Genomic DNA, 19,817 nt, shown 5'->3' with positions numbered 1-19,817 from the left:
CCATCTCCTCAAGAAATCCATCTATTTATCCATACTGAGCAAATTACAGGATTGATCTATCTCCAGCATCTTATTTATTAACATACAAAAGAGCTACGAGATCTTGGGATTATATACTTAAATCAAAATCTTTATCTTGCAATCAAATCTTATTTTCGTTAATTGCTAAAGCAAAGGAATTTCCTCTCTCAATTTTTGAAACAAAAACCATTTGAAATCTCCTATTACGGAATCAATTCATCCCTATAACCAAAAAATTTTAGTAATCAAGTCATCCCCTTGTTACAAAAGAATTCCTATTACGGAATATAATTTTGCTCTGATCATTACATATTGATTGATATTTATCAATCATGCAATACTGTAAACATTACTATAATGCGTAAATTTATTTTTTATTAATAATAATCATGATTAAAAATATATTTGTAATATGTATTATGGGTCTGATGATGCATGACAAATATTTTTCAAATCATATGCTACTTTGCAAATACTAATATTATTTTGGGGTAGCATCTTACTACTATTTGTTAGATGTTAATGCAATTATTAAAATACCTTATGATATTATCTAAAATCATAAATTTTATTTATTTTTAAAGATTATTTTATGTTTATTTATATTATTATTATTTTTAATTTTATATTTGGTCATATGAAATTTTTTCTAAAATTATATATATACTTATAAATTTAAATAGAAAAATATAATTTTACCTTCGAATAAATATTAAAAATATTAAAAAGGATAAAAATTTCACATATAATTTTACCGAGCAACACTTGTAACAATCAATATTTAATATATAATTTTATCTATTATTTATCAAACATGTAATAGAGCATTCTACAATCAAATATTTTTCTTGAAATTTATATTAAAATATATAAATACGTTCTAATGTTAGTTCATTATGAATATTAAAGAAGGGATATGTATGCTATATATAAAATTTATAAGGAACAATACATTATTTTCAACTTAAGAAGGATAAATACGTAAAAATATTTTTTGTTTTACTTACTTTTGAGTGCTTCCCGAACGATGTTGTTTTGCTTGTTTCGTAACGAGGGACACAATTCATTCCTCTCCCTCTCGTCGGTAAAGCAGCAGCGATGGAGGCGGCCGCAGGAGCGCCGCCGGCCCCCCAAGGGCAGCATCCTCCGCAGCTGGCGGAGGCTGTGGCTCCACCGAAGGTCGAGCGGCTGAATCAGGTGGTGCAGCAGCAACTGAACCTGGAGTCGGTCAAGACCCGTGCGCTTGGCCTGTACAAAGCCATCTCTCGCATCCTTGAGGACTTCGATGCCTTCGCCCGCGCCAACACTACCCCCAAATGGCATGTATTCTTCTCTCTGCCATTAGCCGACATCTTCACCTTCTCCTTTCTTCGTGTGAAAGATCTCTTTCTAGGGTTTCGATTTTTCATGAATTTATTCCCTTAATCACTTGTTAATCTCTCTAAGAAATGAATTTTTTTCCTTTCTCATCAAATTCATATTGGCGTTTGTTGTCTGAATAGTATTATGAGAACTGATTGGCAATCTAAAAGGCTAAGTACCTGGTCATGTGTACAACAAAGAAATGTTGCAACACATCATTGTCTGATCAAGTGTAGGTTTTCTCTAGATCATCCAATGGAAACTTGGAGCTGAACATATAATTTCACAAGTATGTTAAATTGCAGTTATAATGTTAGAATAGTTTGATTACCGTTTCAGTCATTGCAGATATTATTTAAACTATCACCAGTGAATCTTTACTCAAGCATTAAATGAATTTGTTAACTGATAAGTGTGATTAAACGCTACAGGCAAGATGCACTTGGGCAATTTTCTATGGTGAGTATGGAGCTCTTCAACATTGTGGAAGACATCAAGAATGTATCCAAGGCATTTGTTGTCCACCCAAGAAATGTAAATGCTGAGAATGCAACGAGTAAGACAAAGCCTTTTTCTACTTTAGTCATATGTATCAAAATATTTAACTTTCTTTGACAAGGTTTTAAGATTGAAAAATTAGTGTTCTATAAACAATATACTGTATAGATTACTTAGATTTTTTATGCTAGGCATTTTCCCATAATTGGGGCATCTCTCACATTATTATATGCATAAGATTATCTTTTCCCAAGTATGACAGGGTTTCATGAGTAACAGAAATTCTTGTTGTTGGGAACAATATTGAGTTGTTGAACATTGAGCTGTTTTTTTGTGATATAAACCTGCTAGATTTTAATATTGGTATAATTGTTACCGTTATTTGAAGCAACAAATTAAAAGAACACCTTGTTCAATGTATTTTCTTTGTGAAAACTAAACTCTTATTTCAGTCAGTTCAAATAACAAAAATCAACAAAACTTATCAAGATGGTTTGAGCAGGTACAAGAAATAACATAGATCATGAGAGGTAGAAAATTGTTAATCAATAAAGCATATCTGGTTTCAATGTGTTGGTTGAGATGGCCAAGTAGTGAAATACATTTTTGCACAAACTATAGGTTAACAAATGTAACCCAGGAGACTTGTAAGTCGATGGCCTAAAGCTTTTTCTTTAGCAGCTCATGGGAGTCAATCCTGTAAGAGATGAACTTAACATATACCCTTTTGTCTAATTGCTTCTCTTGCGTATTTTTTGGTCTTAGAATTTTTCTCATTTCGTGTAATAAACCTGCTTTTGCTGAACCCTCCAATGACATGATCTATAACAAACTGTCTCAGTACTGCCTGTGATGTTGTCATCAAAGTTGTTACCGGAGATGGAAGCAGAGGATAACACAAAGAGGGAGCAGTTATTATATGGGATATCTGGTCTCCCTGTACACATGCAAATTGAGAAGTTAAAGGTAATCTAAAGTTCAATCTAGAGCAATTTATGATTTCCGTATTATTCAAATCAATATGTATATCCTTTGCCTTTGTCTAGACAATCTCTTGCTGGAATTTAACAGGCTAGAATTGACATGATTGGAGCAGCTTGTGAAGCTGCAGAGAAAGTCATATCTGACTGTCGTAAAGCCTATGGACTAGGTTCACGTCAGGGATCAACACTTGTTCCAACCTTGGATAAGGTTCAAGCTGCAAAGATTCAGGAACAAGAGAATTTACTTAGAGCAGCAGTGAATTTTGGTGAAGGTGCTCCTTTTGAGTATAATCATCCCTTTGCCAAGAGATCTTTTAACTGGAGTTAAATGATATCAAAAGCTATTATAAAATATCTATCGATTGGAATTTTAGATGTACCTGATATAAAATAGGTATGTAGGGTTACGGATTCCAGTGGATCAGAGGCAGCTTCCAGCTTCCCTTCCTAGTCATTTAGTGGATGTGCTCACAGTTGGTGATGGTGCACAGACTTTTGGTGATAGTTCTGGTATTTAGCATCACGATTGCCATTTCCAGCTTAATTTGAATTCTTGATCAGGACATGTAACATGCATTCAGGGATAAATGCTGAACTCCATTTTAATGAGTGGCCTTAGAAATGTGTGCTTTTTATATATGAATTATAGTTTACAAATATGTATTGCTAATGCAGACTTACTGGTACTATTCATTTCTTCTTAGCAGGTTCTTACACCAAAAACACCCCTCCATTTTCATCCAATAATGTAAACACTCAAGGAATACTGCAGGTCTTACTCTAAAAACTTGCAAAAATTGTCTCTTTAGTTCTGCTACAATTCAATGTTTTTGAATTTGTGTAATATAGGTTTTCTGGAAGCATAGGCATATGCCAATATTTTTACTTTTTTCTTTTAATTGGTTGCTTCTCTTTTTGTGTAATAATTACTTGGTTATTTAGGACTTTAATGTCATTTATTTTGCGTGTTGACACTTTTGAATACACAGTATTTTGCATATAGGTCATGTATTCATCAAATGACACCCCTTCCCTTTGCCAACAGAAAAGAAAAAAAGGTTAAACAAATTTAGCCCCTAGTATAGTATGCTATAAAGTATAAAGTCTTATCGAAGATGTTTTTCCTTTTCTGAAAATCTTGGCATCCAATAAAATCCTACTTAAAAAGAACTCTAGAAGTCTCTAGACACTAGTCCTAATAGGTAAACTCTTTCTATATATATATATATATATATATATATATATATACTTAATTCAAACAGAACTTTAGAACTTTGCTAATTTTGCAATTAAAAAAGGAAATTATTATTCAAAAAAAGTAGAAAACTAGAAATAAAAACCTAGACCTAACAAAAAATTTTGCTCGTGACTTGGATCACCTCTACTTTTTATGTACCAGTTGCCTTCCTCTTCCAAGTTGGCTAACAATTAGTAGTTTCTAAGATCGCATTCCATTCCTTGGCTTCAACTGGTCTTTCATTAGTACAACTTTTCAGGATTTTATGTAGAATCAATTAGTTATTTAGTAGACAATGGTTGACTAGGATTTTAAAAATATGGGAGTAATAACTCTAATAACTCTAGTATTCTTCATATGTAACAAAGAGTTTTGAGGTTGAGCATTATCCATATAAGAATTAAGGTTTGTCGTACCACAACTTACCGCTTGGTATGAGCTGTACATATTGGTCCGACAGGAGGTCAGTACAGGCGGTACATACTAGTACATCAGTATGTCTCACCGTACCATATGTTAGTATATTGGTATGGCTTAGTATATATCATACCAATAGCTGGTCGATACACCGGTACGGATCGATAAGGTAAGCCGTGGTAAGAATAACTTATTCATTTATTATATTCATTGTTCTATTTTGAATTTTCTAGCATAATTATTTTTTTATGTAGAATCATATCATATGTTATCTGAGCTGGTGCAGAATCCTGGAGGGCAGTTAATTGCAAGATCTGTTCCCTCGCCGTCCAGTGCTGCTTCATTCGATAATGCATCAACACCTCCTATGCCATATGTTAATTCACCTCGATCCAGTACAAACATAACAAATACACCATCACCACAGCAACAGGTGCAGCAGCAGCAGCAGCAGCAACAGAGGCAGAAAGTGATGCAGTTACCTCAACATCAGCAACAACTTCTGGTACAACAGCAGTTGAGACAATCTTCAAGTACAGGGGTACTGGGTCAGGTTAATTACTAGTTCCTCTTCACTTATAAGTTTTGATGGCTTGCTGTCTAGTTAGTTCCTTAAGGTCTGCATCGCTATTTTGTTTTTTAAGATTTTAGTTTGTTAAAAAGAAGTTGATTATGCCTATTTTGAAAAGAAAATGATAGTCTTTTGTAGGTGATATTGCAACCATAAGTTAGAATTTGCTTTGAACATGAACATATATCAAATGGATAATTTTGTTTCATAGATCTTCATATATTTGGTCAAGTTTTATGATATTAAATGGCATTTATGACTTAAATGTAACTTGAAAGTAAGGTTTTATTTTACCTTAATGGGTTCATATTGGGCAGCATTTGTAGGTCTGGGCATGATGGCATGTGGACCGCCCCTTTTTGGGTAGTTTGCAGTCAATTCAATAGCTATTGGGTGATAACCCTCCTTCGCCTTCTTCTCCTTGCTGCCTCTTCCTCTTCTTAGTTCTCTCCTTGATTAATTCTAAACCTGACCTGTGGAGATAACATTAGAATAGGATCAAGATCAAATATTTGAAGCTTAACTTTAATAATACCTAGAGTAGATTGGAGAGTATTATATAAATTAATAGATCAAAATTTCCTAGAAGTAGAAAATTTAGAAGAGATTGATCCTTAAAAGCAGGATAGTTAAAGTGGAGAGGAGCATCATTGAATGTTGGGTACAGCTAGGAAACAACATTGTACAAAGAACATGAATGTGTGGTGTTACTAGTACTGGATGACATATAAATAATTCATTATAGAGCAATTAAGTATAGCTTTTATCGAGGAGAAAATGATGGAAAATGATTTAAGATGGTACAATTGATGTTTTAAAATCTAATTCTTTGCTAGTTTTAGTAACTTATCGAAATAGTATGGATACTGGTATATTGGACAATATATTGATTTTTACTATATGGTATTACTGAATAAAATAGATAAAAAATAAATTGTATATGTGCCATTATTGGTTTATATATTTTGATATTGATGCTTGATTAGACCAGTACATATTGGTCGTATTTGCTAGTGTGACTGGTATTTGGAACCTTACAATTATATTCTGAGTAGGTGTATAAATATTCTAGTTAGATGAGGTGCATCAACTAGCATGTGGAGAGGCATTGGAGGTCCTTATAAAAATTTATTAGAACCATAAAAATTATTTGATTGATTTGAGTTTGACTAATGTTATCCTCTAGAACCAACAATTTCAAAATTGATTGGACTGGTCCATACTGATTAGTATCTGCTGGTCCAACCATAAAATGTAATGTGATTATTGTGATTTCAATGAGTCTGGTTTGAAATAGAGATTCCTGCATAGTAACTCAACTAAATCGGGGTTACTGATCAATATCAATGATTAAAACTAGGATTACCGATCTATAACCATATCCCTTTTACAAACAAAATAATTTTTCTTATGATAGTTGTCTGTTCTATTTTAATCTTTTTTTTCCACTCATGCTTTTCTCTTCCTTTCTATCTCTTGTCACTCTTGGCACCTCTGTCTCTTCTCCTCTCTGTCATGTCTCTGCCACCACTCCATCGCCTCGCTATTTCCGCCCAATGGCATCACCGCTTTGCCACCTCCATTACTGTCCCATTGTGTTGCTGCCTCTCTTTGTTTGCCTCGTTCTTCACTTCTCTTGTGCTACCTCCTCGTTTGCCTTCCCTGCGTCCTCGCTTTTCCTCCTCCCTCATCCTTCTCCTTCTCCTCTTCCTCGTTCCCTCCTCCTCCTCCTCCTCCTCTCTCTCCCTCCTCCTGCCATGTTCCCTCCCTCTTTCTGTTTGATCTTTGCCGATTGGTATGCCAGCATACCACATGTCCATATGTTCGTATCTACCAAACCTGTACCTGTTCAATCAGCGGCCAGTATGGGTCTTGGATCAAAATCTGGAATTGTGCTTTGTACAAGGCTAAATGGTGGGCAAGGATCCATATTATGGACCTTAAAGAATTGGAAGGTGGAACATACGATATGTTATTATTATTGTTGTGTAAGCTATAAACTATAAGTTGGCTTGAAAAGGTGCAATTGGCTTAATTGAGGTAATAAATGGCCAAAATTTGATAGCTTAGTTTCATTTTTCACTTCAAAATTTTCCAGTATTGATACTTTTAACCATTTTTCATCTTTTAATTGCTATTAACATTTAAATTAATGTAATCTTATGAAATAATTCTCTTTGTTTTTGTGAAATTTATACAACAACAATAATAAAAATCTGAAAAGTCTCAACCATTTGTGGCTGGCTATATGAATCTTTTGTCATCACTGAGATTTCTATCGAATGAGATCTTTAGAGAGCCAAATATTCCTATGAAATTTATAGGTCTTTTTATTTGGTACTGATATTCCGAGGTTCCTAACCACCAATGCTGCTTAATTGATTACCATATGTTCTTGCAGGGCACAATTTCCCAACTTCATGATTTACCAGGACAAACACAGCAAAAGTTTCAACAGGTACTTCCCATAGCAGTCATTTTTTTTATAAGTATGTGTTACTAATGTTGGTATCTGTGAGTTCATAACGATATTATGATGCAAAAGTATCTCTTCTCTAGATACCTGGACAGCATCAAATGTCATATTCTCAGCCAATGTTGCAGCAGCAATTTCAGAATCGTCAACTGCAAGCTGCACACATGCAGCATAATATGACACAAAATCAGATTAACCAAGTAAATCTGAGGAGCCACTTAAATCAGTTCTCTGGAGCAAACAGTGCCTTGTACAATGCTGCACAGACATCACCAAACTCTCAAATGGTTGGTTTTTTTCTTTTTTAATTCTAGATAGCAACAGAACATATTGCTTTGATTTTTTTTCCTTCTATTTGGGAGGGTTAATATGATCTCTAATCACCTTCCATAAGCATTCAATATACTAATTTTTTATGCTTAATTTACCATGCATCCTATTTCTCTGATAATTTTGACAGTAGTTATACAGATGATGGTGGTATCAAGATTTTGTAAATGGAAAATGACTGCTTCCCAAAGAGCATTCAGCTGTCTTGATGAATAATGACCCATCATTCTTTGATTTGCTTTAATTTTCTTATTTACATGAGGAATGTTAATAACCATTTGTCATGCTAAGTTATTGTTTTAGTGAAGTCAATCTTCATAATTCTTTTGCTGTATAATGTATCTTCCAGAATACTAAGACAAACTTCCATATAAGATGTATTTGTCTCTCTATTTGTATTTGTTTCTATATTAAAGATGTAACAAATAACTGTTTTTTTGGGGTGGGGGTTGGGGGTGGTGGTGTGGGGTGTGGGGGTTTACCACGTGTAAAAGCTGAAAGCTATTTCTGAAATATTAGTTCAAAAATCTTAAAGTATTTCAGTAAGTACTAGAATGCTGTAAACAAAGACTAAGAGCTCTTTTATATTTTACTTTGCTGGAATCATATGCTTGTTTTCTTTGTTTCAGATCACAAACATGTCAGCTTCAATGCAATCTCAATCACTTTTGCCCCGAATGCAGGTACTTCTTATGCACAGCTATGCTATTTCAGAATTTTTTTGGGGAATGCTTTTGATATCCTTTTATATGATTTTAACTTCTTTAATATATTTGCTTAAGTTTTATAAACAAATTTATGGTTACTAAACCTACCTTTATTGTTTATCTCTAGAGTTACTAAACAAATTTCCTTGATCTCCATAACATTAACAAGTATATTTTGATCTTCATCCTTTATGCATCTAATCAAACCTTAATTCCTACTTTTTTATAGCCTTAGCGATTTGAAAAATATTTTTTTCCTCATCCTTAGTACTGAGCTTATTATAAAAATTATCATATGTGATAATAGTTTTTTTTGCAGTTTTTTTATCTTTTTGCAATTTTACTTAGTTTTATAATTTTGCCAATATTTAAAGAATGACCTTTTAATCAAGGTTCGCAATACCGTACCGTACCGAAGTTTCGACCTGGGCTCGGTACTGGTACGGTACGGTATACCGCTCGGTACACCCAGGTGTACCGAGCGGTATATTTAGGCGTGCCGAGCACTGTAGCGGAACAGGCGGTCCGCGTACCGGAAGCCTGTCAGACCGGTACGTACCGCCCGTACCGGGCGGTATGGACCGGTACTGCAAACCATGCTTTTAATAGTGATCACCTTTTGCACTTTTTTGCACTACCAATTTTCTTTTAAAGCTACACCTCTACCCTTTAGATTCTTTGTTTCCTTTGTTTGGTCCCTAATATGCATGTAGTAATTTGAGCGCTTACAGTATGACAAGAACAGTTTCAGTTATATATACTTTTTTGTTCATGACTGTTAAATTGGAGGACTGGGAGGCAACATTGGTAATGAACTGCATCAGACTTTTGGATGATATGTTTCACTATTGGTGGTAATTTACAGAAGTTAAGAGAGTATAATGATGCTTCTCATATAGAGTTCTGGGTTGCCAATATTTGACATATTGTCATATTGTTCTTCATGTTAGTTTTGCAAGTTGTGGAATTACCGCAGTCCATAGCCATACCAACACTGAGTATCCCTGCCGACCTTGCCTCCTATTGCTTGAAAATTTTAAGTGAATAATGACCAGGACAAATTATAAAACAAAGTTATAGATGGATGATTGTTTATAACTGGGTTTGGGACAGCAAGCAGATTTGGTTTGTGGACAATTTTGGTAAAATTTTTGACAGATGCAGTCATGCAATTTACATAACCTAATTGTAACGCTGATCCTGATTCAACAAACTAATCATACAGTTTATTTCATACCACAATTGGGCTTGGATTGCTAATTATGGTAACTGGCAAAATAAGAATGTTGCTCTGATGCTTTTCTTATGAGGATTAATCTTCATTTTGTGTTTATCTATTATGTTTGGTGTACTTTATTTATTTGTTGCTTTCCCTGAATCCTTTTGATTTCAACAAATAATGTGGTCTTCCTTGGAATATAACACAAAAGATAAATGAACATAGTGCAATTAGAGAGAGGGATAAGGCAGGACATTTAGTAGCTACCTGTTAAATGTACTGTATTTGGTCCTTCTGTAATTCAGTTGTCTTTTAGATGCTATAGTAGTCAATAGTCTTGTCTTGGTCCTCATGATTTATACATGCATTAAATTATACTGTTATTCCAGCCTTGCTTGCTTATTATAATTGATGTTTAATGATTTGGTCGCTGTGTTCAAGTTGATGTTATTTATAAGCTAACCATGTTTTATGTTCAGTATTTTTTAACAACCCTTTTTATTATCTTCTTAGTTTGGTTTAACTGGTGGGCATCCCCAAAGAAATCACCCATCCCAGATTTTGAATGATCAGAGTACGTATTAGATTCTTGTCTTTGGTTAAACTTTTATGTAGATGATGATGAAAGCACTGTTTATTTTTAGGTTTGATTCTTTTAACAGAATTTGTATTGTTCAAGAATTACTGGAAAATGTTAAACGAAATATCATTGCAGAATATTTATTAGCTGTCTTAGTTCACATCATTAGAGCAATTTAGCATAAAATTCACCTACATTTTTCTTTATTTAATGTAAATTATGTGAATTGTCGTCTGAAAGATTGTTTCTTCGGTTAAAGTTTACATAACATCATTGCACAGTTCGTGCAAAGTAGAGTGAAAATAGAGTTGATATAAATTATACTATGAAGAAATCACATCTTTATCCACTGTAGTCTATGAATTCAAATGCTAATGAGTATGAAACATATACTAAATTTTGTTACCATATTTGTAATGATGGATATGTATACAAAGCGGGTATATGATTGATTCAAGCTTGAATAAGATTTTAGGTAGATTTAGTTTGGTAATTACATGATTCAAGGATACAATTAACAAATGACTAAGAAGCATTACACTGATCAAGGATAAAGTTGACAGATAATAGAGTAACTAATTGAAATCGATCAATTATGTTTTGTTTTGTTTTGTTTTCTTCTTTTGGCAGGAAAACATTAAAACAAATGTGAAAAGAAAGGGTAGCATCAGATAAAGGGAATGCAGTTTAATATGGGCAAGTTTGATACTTTGGAATGTGTTAAGATATCTGGATGTTATAATACTGGTTGAATTCACCATATTGATTTATTATACAGATCTGGAAATATATTTGGACTGATACTACTTGATACAATTTTATGGTGTTGAAAATTTGTTTTCAGGTTTAATTATGCACTATATAGATATTAGCTTAGCTTTAATGCTTGTTAACTGCTGATTTTCTTGACTGGAGAGGAGAGCATTGTGAGCTCCTTCGGGAGCATGAACTGTGAAAGACAGACCTTAAACTTGATTTAATTGTTATTATGCAAGAATGATAATGATTTAATTTTTTATCATTTACAAGTTATACTTCATTCATTAACTCATTGCATGTAGGACCAGAAACATTCTATATAAAAGATGCAGAAAAATGCAATATAACAATAATTAACAATAGTGTGAAATCGATAGATCTGACTGAGGAGAAAATGAGAAAATATTATATTGCATTCAGTGTTATTAGCAAATGCACCTATATGCTCCAATGGGCAACCCTCAGATTTTAAGCCTATACATATCACACTGTGTTTAATATACATTATATACAAGCATAGTAACACGTTCTCAAACTCGTGGCTCAGCCAGCAAGAGTTTGCCAACAACATCGACGAAGTTTTTTGTTGTGTGTCCTTGTAGAGAGATATATAATATGCTTAATAGAAGAGAGATCGGGAAGTGAAATAGCATAAGGGTGAAAATGATGGACTAAATTACAATCAGTCTCATTGTCTTCTGTGTGTCCATAAAAAAATAGATTGGCTGCAAACAAATTAGTACTCTGGTTATCACAATACAAAGTAGGAGGAGCAGAGAAAGATATTTTAATATCAAACACATTAGCAGTTTTATGGGTACTTGCTTTTCCAGGATACAAGGGAATAAGATCATGCAAAAGCCAAAGCTCCAATGCTGATGTAGAATGGGTATAAAAGAGATTGAACTATAGTTCACTGAAGATTACAAAGAATGCACAGAACTTCAGAATAATGAACATAATGAGGGACACTTACAAACTGGTAGGCAACGTCCATAGCATGTGCAACATTATGCCTAGAAATAGTAAACAAAACAAAAACACCAACAAGCTGATAAAATCATGTAGGTTTAAAAAGTGGATCGGCCATCTGGATGAAGCTTCAAATGAAGCTCTATGGGTGTATCAGCAATACAATCGTTAGATATGCAGTCTTCACTGCTTAAATCATAGGTGCACTGCTGAGAGACTAAGTATCCTTATCTCATATTGATGCTGGAGATGGTCCTTCGGAAAATCAATCATAGAGGTAACATTTCTAGTCAATAGTTTGCACATAAAGAAATTTAATAGTGGCATTAGGAGAATGCCACATGAAAAGAGCATATTCATGACATTTTAAAGTAAAGCTGATTTGAAGAGAATGCCAAAATGTCAAACCAAGCATGCAGGGCCTGCTTAATTCGTAAATGGCATGATTGAGGTGACAAACAAGACAGGAAAAACATGAAAGACCGGGTGTAGACCTCGTCAGACGAACTGCCATGAAGAAAATCAGTTTTCATGTCTAACTGGTCAGGAGCCAACTAGAAACCGCAACAATAACGTTCATCGCTTGAAGCCTGAACCGATGTCATGTGCATATCTCTTCACGCGGTCTGTACTGTATTTTTTTTAAAACCACAAGTGACAAGCCTGATGTTATTGTGCCATCAAAATGGTCTATTTTTGTAACTAATATCGACATTTTTGATCCCAATTACTGTCTGCTGCATAGCTCGAAGATCCTCCATGGCAGCCTGCCAATCTGGATGCATGATAGCCTCCTGGTAGGACTGGGTCACATAATTTCATGTTGGAATAATTGTCAAAGAAGCATACTGCATACATAATAGGAAAACTACCTTAAGAAGAAAGCGGAAAAAGACTCAATGCATCAGAATTCATTAAATCTAAAGGCGACAAAGATCAAGTTTGATTAAATGTAAAAGGTAGGGCCAAGTGCTTTTTCAACCTGCAGACATTACAATTAAACAAATAGGAAAATAACCCTTCACTTAAAACACCACATCTAAGCAAATATTACAAATAACTAGAAAATGAAACTTCATTTATAATGCCACAATCTTGAAGAAGATAATTATGACATGACAAATAGAAGGTGCAGAAGGAGAAGTGGATGCCGTAGTTGGGAAATGACGATTCTTCATCTGATACAAGTCCCCAACTTACGAAATACAGAATCTTGCGCTAAGCAAGAACATGACACGGATATGTCAGTATAGCCAGAGACAGTTGACTAACATAAATAAGATTCATGAAAAGTTGAGGAATGTGTAAGACATTTGGAAAAATCAAATATACTATGAGGAAACTATGGAGTAGTAAAACCAAAGTTCAAAATATCAATTGTAGTAGTTGGTACAGGTTGGTGTTTATCATCTGATAATCAACAGGGATCCAAACTGGGCAATTTTGCCTGGTTCGGCCCCATATGAGTTGTACTGCCAAGTAAGCTCACTGCACTTGGCTTTCTGCATGGTTTATTTTCATTTATTGTTCAAGCATCATGGTGATTCAGACATCAGAAGTTTGACTATTGCAAATGTGGCACTTTTGCATTAATAACCTCTAAAGACTATGTGAGCAGTATTTGAAGAAATGTGTGGAAAGTGACTGATGATAACAAATTTGACTATTATTTTTTTGGAATCTGAAGTGAAGTAAATGAGTTGTTGCCACATTTATATTACAATTAAATTTCCAACAAAATAGTGAGTGAACAGACTAAAGAGAGCACGTGCCACAAAAGTTCTATTTATACCACTGTGTCAATGTCATATTTTGTTGACCCTGTTCTGGAAGTAATATATGAATTTTGATTTCCCTGTGAGAACGTATAGGGGATGCAATAATTCACATGTCAAGCATGTAGTCAACCCCTTAAAGTGTTCTATTTTAACTGCCACAGTAAAAATTAGTATGTAACTGTGTGCTCCTTTTTTTTCCTTATAGCTTGACAAAATGAAAGAAGCAATTGATGGAGTTGCATGTTGCTTTTGATGTTGATTGGTACATTTTTGTGCTAATATGGTAATGGTACTGATTTATTGGAAGTGTGGAGTAATTATTTTCCTTTTGTGTGGTTCATGATATGTCAAGAATGAAAAGACAACTTTGATGCATTTGATTTTGGTTGAATGTTGATACGTGATGGCAAGAACAGTGTGCTGATACAAATTAAACCTGATCCATCAGCTGGATAAGGTTTCTTGACCAAACATATAGGGTTGGTTTGGGTTGATGGATCAAGGCAGTTTTTTTTGTAAGCAAAAAAGGAGAAAAGGAACCTATTGGGTAGGTTTGGGTTGAGTTATACCATTAAGGAAAGGTATCCCGAACCAGACCTGTCCCATGAACCCGACATGTCATAAATGGTTTATGTCCAGGTCATCTTGGTTGACCCAATGAGCCTAGTTCAAGATTTTACGTCTGGTTCTGAAGCAATACATGCTAAAATGCACCTACTACCTGAAGCGATGCTTGCTGAGAGAAACAATGAATTCTTAAAACCATTCTTTTGCATGTCTTATTCATCACTTACCTGAATAATGATGAATTTTTCTTTCAGTCTGACCAACAAAAGGCTTGATTTCTTGTTGTTGCAGTGTTTGGCATGGGTGCCTCAAATCCTGCTAGTATGGTGGCGATTCAACAGCAACAACAAGGTGGGTTCGGAAATATCGCATCCAATACCCAGAACCTGCAACCTGGCATGGTAAACCTTCCAAGTACGACGCAGAATCCCAGCTTTCCACAGCAGAGACAGCAGAATCAACAGTAGTTGATGGACCAGACAGTCCCAGAGGCTCCCTTGTAGTGCAGTGGCTAGCAAAAAAGAAAGCTATCACTATGATCATCAGCAATGAAACTAGAAAATTGCCAAGCAGGTAAACTGAGTTTTAATAATTCATTTGATGCATCTGTTTTCTTCGAGATAAATTGTCAGTTCTACACCATGGGAAGAGATGGATGGTGTTTCTTTGTGCTCTGCTATAGTCTCTCTCACGACATCAGACAGACAATGATCCTTTTCATGGTTTTATGGGATTTAACCAAAATGGAACAATTAGTTTGTAATATTTGAACTTTCAGTGGAACTGAGCAGCATCATTATTCATGAACTGTAGTTTTTCACTGTGTCTGAGATGATCAGGCTGCTCTTGTTTTGGATAGGTGTGAGGCACTCTAAACTGCACTGGCTGACCTTATCTTCCATTTTATGACTTTTACATGGCTTCTGTTTGTAATTTTATCAGATGGATAGTTCATGAATTATCGCATTACCAAAAGGGTGAACTTACCAATGAGCCCTTGGCAATGGGTTTGGTTTTATTACTTGGAAGTTTTATCATCTCTTTTCTATGCATTCACAATGGATTTCGTTGGAATTTTGGTTAAGTTTGTGTGGTCTCTCTTCTTTTCATTGGGAATGCAAGTGACTTAGCTTGTATATATTCCCATAGCATAAGAATGTGTTCTTTGAATGATCACGGAATCTGTTAGTGCTTGCCATAGGCCATTGATATGGGGGCAAGACATCTGATATGGATTGAAGAGTAGTATCATTCCTAAATCTTATTACTTAGCTTGTATATATTCCCATAGCATAAGAATGTGTTCTTTGAATGATCACGGAATCTGTTAGTGCTTGCCATAGGCCATTGATATGGGGGCAAGACATCTGATATGGATTGAAGAGTAGTATCATTCCTAAATCTTATTACATTAATGAAAATGTGAACAAAATCATGCGTTAGTAATGCTTTTATGTGCTTATTAGATTTATGGAGATAAATATGGGTTGCATTGTCAAACAAATAATATATAACGAGAACCAATAGTTATTACTTCTATGTTGTAAGGCTTACATTATTATGATCTTTTCAATCTTTATTAAATCATCTTTTTTATATGGCGTACTAATTTCACCATTAATCTGCCCCATAATTTGATATTGATGATAGCCTAATATTAATCCCAAGTCCATGATAAATAATAAAAAGCTTTATTAACCATTTCAAGTAAATAGCAATTTGTTGCAATACTTTTTTCGACCATGCTATGCACTTCTATTTAAATTCACAAACAATATTTTCATGTATATCAAAAAAATTTAAAAATTATAAATATATTGGAATAATCATAAAAAATAAGTGTTTAAAAATAATAAATACATGTTTAATATAATCAAATGAGTACATTGAATATATATATATATATATATATATATATATATAGAGAGAGAGAGAGAGAGAGAGAGAGAGAGAGAGAGAGAGAGAGAGTCAACAGACTTTAAATAGTCAACAACAAATCAATTGCGCGCTCGACGAAAAACGAGGTTGAGTCAATGGTACGGTCAAACTCGGGTTCGGTCAAATGTTGATAACCCGATCCAATAGCCATCGTTTTATGATCATCACCACTCCGAAACCAATCTGAACTGTCCATTATCGTCGGCCTCTTAACCGCCGCCTCGCCGAACGCATATATAACGCAAGCCCTGTCCTCTCGTCTCCGTCGACGGAGGGATTCTTCGAGCGAGCGAGGGGATTGGAGATCGAATTCGAGATGTCGTACGACGATGTGGAGATCGAGGACATGGAGTGGAGCGAGGAGCTGCAGGCCTTCACCTACCCCTGCCCCTGCGGCGACGTGTTTCAGATCACCAAGGAGGACCTCCGCCTCGGCGAGGAGATCGCCCGGTGCCCTAGCTGCTCTTTATTCATCACCGTCGTCTACAACCCCGAGGACTTCGCCGCGGACCCACCCGACCCCAACAACAAGAAGACCCCCGTCCAGCCCTCGCCTGTCGCTGTCGCTTGAGGTTAGGGCTTTTATCTCTTTGTTCGTTTCCATCGTCCAAGTTTTGTTGTTTTTGGGCATTAGACATTAGAAAGTCGGAAGGTAGAGAACCAATAGGGCAGACCAATCTTTCCTTTTCCTGTTTTCATGGTAAATGAACAAAAATTTTAGTGGAATTTATTGGTTGGGCCTCACTATAAGTAGGATAAGACTGACTGTCTGTTGTTCTGTTTTGTTTCATACATGCCATTAACTTTTTTTTTATAAGGAGGAAGTTTAATTATTGTTTTTGTTTTCTTTGTCAGAATACGAACATGCCCAAAAAAACCAAAAACAAAAACAAAACGAAAAATAAAAAGAAGCTATTTGCATGTGATGATTTGCAACTCTTGGGAGGATAACTAGTAGCTCAATTATTCTATGCAATATTAAGTTTATCATCGGGTTTTATATTCAGAAGGTCACATATAATAGAACAGTCATGGAACTAAAATAGGTACTCATTTGATATGCAATTGGGTATTATGAGGCCTTGATGGAGTGGAGACCAACCATATTTATTTCGTTTGCTTGGAAGGGAATAACAGGATTGTTAATAACAAGTGATGTGTAGGACTAGCAACAATGGATTTTTTTTTTTAATAGAGAGAATAGAAAGATAGGAAAGAAAATAATAATCGAATTATAATTTAAAAAATAAAGGGATAACACTCTGGCTTAGGGAGCAAACTCCCAAAATGATGGTTTGCACCTCCGCACATAGATGATGGAATCATGCGATGTGAAAAACAAATGTGATCTTGTGGTGAAAAGAAATCAATTTATTGATTCATCTGAATCCAAGGCTCAAGTACAAGAAGAGAAGGAAAAAAATAAAAAATAAAGAATTATAATTGTTTCAAATCAAATATATGATTTGTTCTTGTCTTTGACTAAGAAGATAATATTCTTGAATTGATTTGAAGGATATATATATTTTTTAGTGATATTATTGATTTATAGACTTAACATATCTGCAGCAATCAAATGAAAAAAAATGAAGGGAAATATCTGCAACATTCAAGATAAGTCATTGATACTGACTAGTCTTGATTCAAGAGATCGTTATTTAGGACCTTGTTGTATATCTTTTGCTTTATCTACTAGAGGTTGCTTAGAGGGAAGAGGCTGTACATGACAATGACTAAAAGTGAAATGAAATAGGAAAGAAGTTCTTTTCATGATTAGTGTACGACCAAGATCCACTATCTTATGTTTATAAGCAATTACTAGAGGTTGCTTACAGGAAAGAGACTGACCATCTTTTTCTGGTGCTTACCTGTTGGTTTGTGTTTGTTGGTGGTTTATATGGTTTTTCAGGCAAGTATCATTTTGCAGGTTGAACAGTAACCGCCGGGTTATCTACAGAATAGATCAAAATTCCCTCCCACTGGATTTGGTCGAACATTTCCTCCCAACTCGGAGCACTTGCAATTATATGGACAACCATAAGCATATCATCCTAATTAATGAAAGGAAAACATGGTTTAAGGAGAAGTATCTCATTTGGATATAATGCATATCTATTATATTGATAAAGAGCAACTTTGGACTGCTTTCAAATCCAGATACTAGTCATCCTTGCGGGTTGTAGAAGGATGGAAGAAGGAAGAATAAAGAAATAGATGAATCAACTAATATTCATTGGTAATTTTGAAGGAATTAGGTCATTGTAGCCTTTTTACCCTAATATAATCACTTATTTATAGCCTTTTCTCCTAATCGGAGATCCTTCTTACTCCCATGAAATCTCAATCTGGGCTCCTTGTCCTTCTCATGAGTGTTTTTAAGACCATTGTGGAATGTGACCCAAAATGTTGAAACTGGACCAATCTTGTGAATGCCATTCAGTTTTATGTAACCCAAAGGCTAGTTAGCAACCGAGGAGCAAATTTGTGTCTTTAGACGTTGGAAGAACCTCCAACAAGGAATTATATCAATCTAAAGACTAAGGCCTATGAAAATGGAGTTACATGTTATAAAGACTTGTTTGGGTGAACACCCACCCATCCCCGCCCCCCCCCCCCCCCCACCAAAAAAAAAAACTGTGTACTGCAGTGTGCTAAATTATTCACTAGTTCTTTTTTGTTCTATATCACCTTAGCTAGTCAAGATTTCAGCTCTGACCCAAATTATATTTTTGCAGGGACTATTAGATGTTCATGGTGATGGAATGATGGGTCATTGTTTTTCAACTCGGGGATCAAGTTTCTGAATGAAGCCTTTCAAAGTCTTCAGAGAGTTTTTTTTGGTTTTTCATCTTATGTAGGTCCCTTCTTCGTGTTTGGCATCTTGGACAATGATAAGCTTCTGTACAAGGGAAAAGTTATTCGACACTAAATTTGATTAAACTATGAGACGATATGAATTATTGGTAGAGTATCCATTTGTAGATTTTGGCTTATTGATATGTTCATATTTTTTTTCTTTTGTGGTTGAAATCTAGTAGCCATGCTGTCAATTTTAGGAATAAATGAGTCAGTATGTCAATCTGAACAGATTCAGCTGCCAAATAATCTGATTTCCGGTGAAATTGGTGGATAATATCTTTTCGAGTTTTTATTCCCTTAGAGGTGGATATTGTGATTTAAATTTATTATTCATCATCTTTTTAGTAATTCAAGGTGACATGTTAAGTGATAGGCAATGATATAATGCACAGGAATGTCGTACAATTTTAATTATTTGTTTTGTCATTTGTAGAACATCATCTTTGTATTTATTCTTGTTATATGGAACACATGTATCTCATTTTGTATGTTAAATTAGCATTTCTTATCATATATTTAATAAAATATTATTTTTATTGTAAA

The 19,817-nt window shown here is 34.7% G+C and overlaps 2 protein-coding genes across 4 annotated transcripts; both read left to right on the top strand.

The window, feature by feature from the left end:
- The first annotated feature begins 1,047 nt into the window (after positions 1-1,047).
- Positions 1,048-15,284, top strand: LOC103980713 (mediator of RNA polymerase II transcription subunit 8). Of its 3 annotated transcripts, none has more exons than XM_065149668.1 (12): positions 1,048-1,340; positions 1,815-1,939; positions 2,723-2,847; positions 2,953-3,136; positions 3,267-3,374; positions 3,572-3,636; positions 4,805-5,071; positions 7,491-7,547; positions 7,649-7,852; positions 8,525-8,578; positions 10,335-10,395; positions 14,769-15,284. In XM_065149668.1, exons 1-12 carry the CDS (start codon positions 1,120-1,122, stop codon positions 14,942-14,944), a joined length of 1,647 nt encoding a protein of 548 aa, XP_065005740.1. In that variant the 5' UTR covers positions 1,048-1,119; the 3' UTR covers positions 14,945-15,284. The 3 variants fall into 3 exon arrangements, with proteins under 3 accessions (XP_065005740.1, XP_065005739.1, XP_065005741.1); XM_065149667.1 differs by having other exon boundaries at positions 3,569-3,636; XM_065149669.1 differs by lacking the exon at positions 14,769-15,284 and adding an exon at positions 11,032-11,199 and having other exon boundaries at positions 3,569-3,636.
- A 1,329-nt stretch (positions 15,285-16,613) lies between these two features.
- On the top strand, positions 16,614-19,408 carry LOC135636043 (diphthamide biosynthesis protein 3-like). The gene is made up of 2 exons (XM_065147574.1): positions 16,614-16,987; positions 19,151-19,408. The coding sequence occupies exon 1, from the start codon at positions 16,732-16,734 to the stop codon at positions 16,984-16,986; it is 255 nt and encodes an 84-aa protein (XP_065003646.1). The 5' UTR covers positions 16,614-16,731; the 3' UTR covers position 16,987; positions 19,151-19,408.
- Positions 19,409-19,817: the final 409 nt, after the last annotated feature.

This window comes from Musa acuminata, chromosome BXJ3-4, assembly GCF_036884655.1.
Source record: "Musa acuminata AAA Group cultivar baxijiao chromosome BXJ3-4, Cavendish_Baxijiao_AAA, whole genome shotgun sequence".
In the NCBI taxonomy this organism is placed as follows: Eukaryota; Viridiplantae; Streptophyta; class Magnoliopsida; order Zingiberales; family Musaceae; genus Musa; species Musa acuminata.
This window is presented reverse-complemented; position numbering and strand designations above follow the sequence as displayed.

What these genes read in the sequence shown, in the direction of transcription:
- LOC103980713 (XM_065149667.1), top strand. Translation starts at nt 1,120, where the DNA reads ATGGAGGCGGCCGCAGGAGCGCCGCCGGCCCCCCAAGGGCAGCATCCT. An exon ending in GCCAACACTACCCCCAAATG is followed by an intron (nt 1,341 to 1,814) that starts GCATGTATTCTT and finishes TAAACGCTACAG; the next exon opens with GCAAGATGCACTTGGGCAAT. An exon ending in CACTTTTGCCCCGAATGCAG is followed by an intron (nt 8,579 to 10,334) that starts GTACTTCTTATG and finishes TTATCTTCTTAG; the next exon opens with TTTGGTTTAACTGGTGGGCA.
- LOC135636043 (XM_065147574.1), top strand. Translation starts at nt 16,732, where the DNA reads ATGTCGTACGACGATGTGGAGATCGAGGACATGGAGTGGAGCGAGGAG.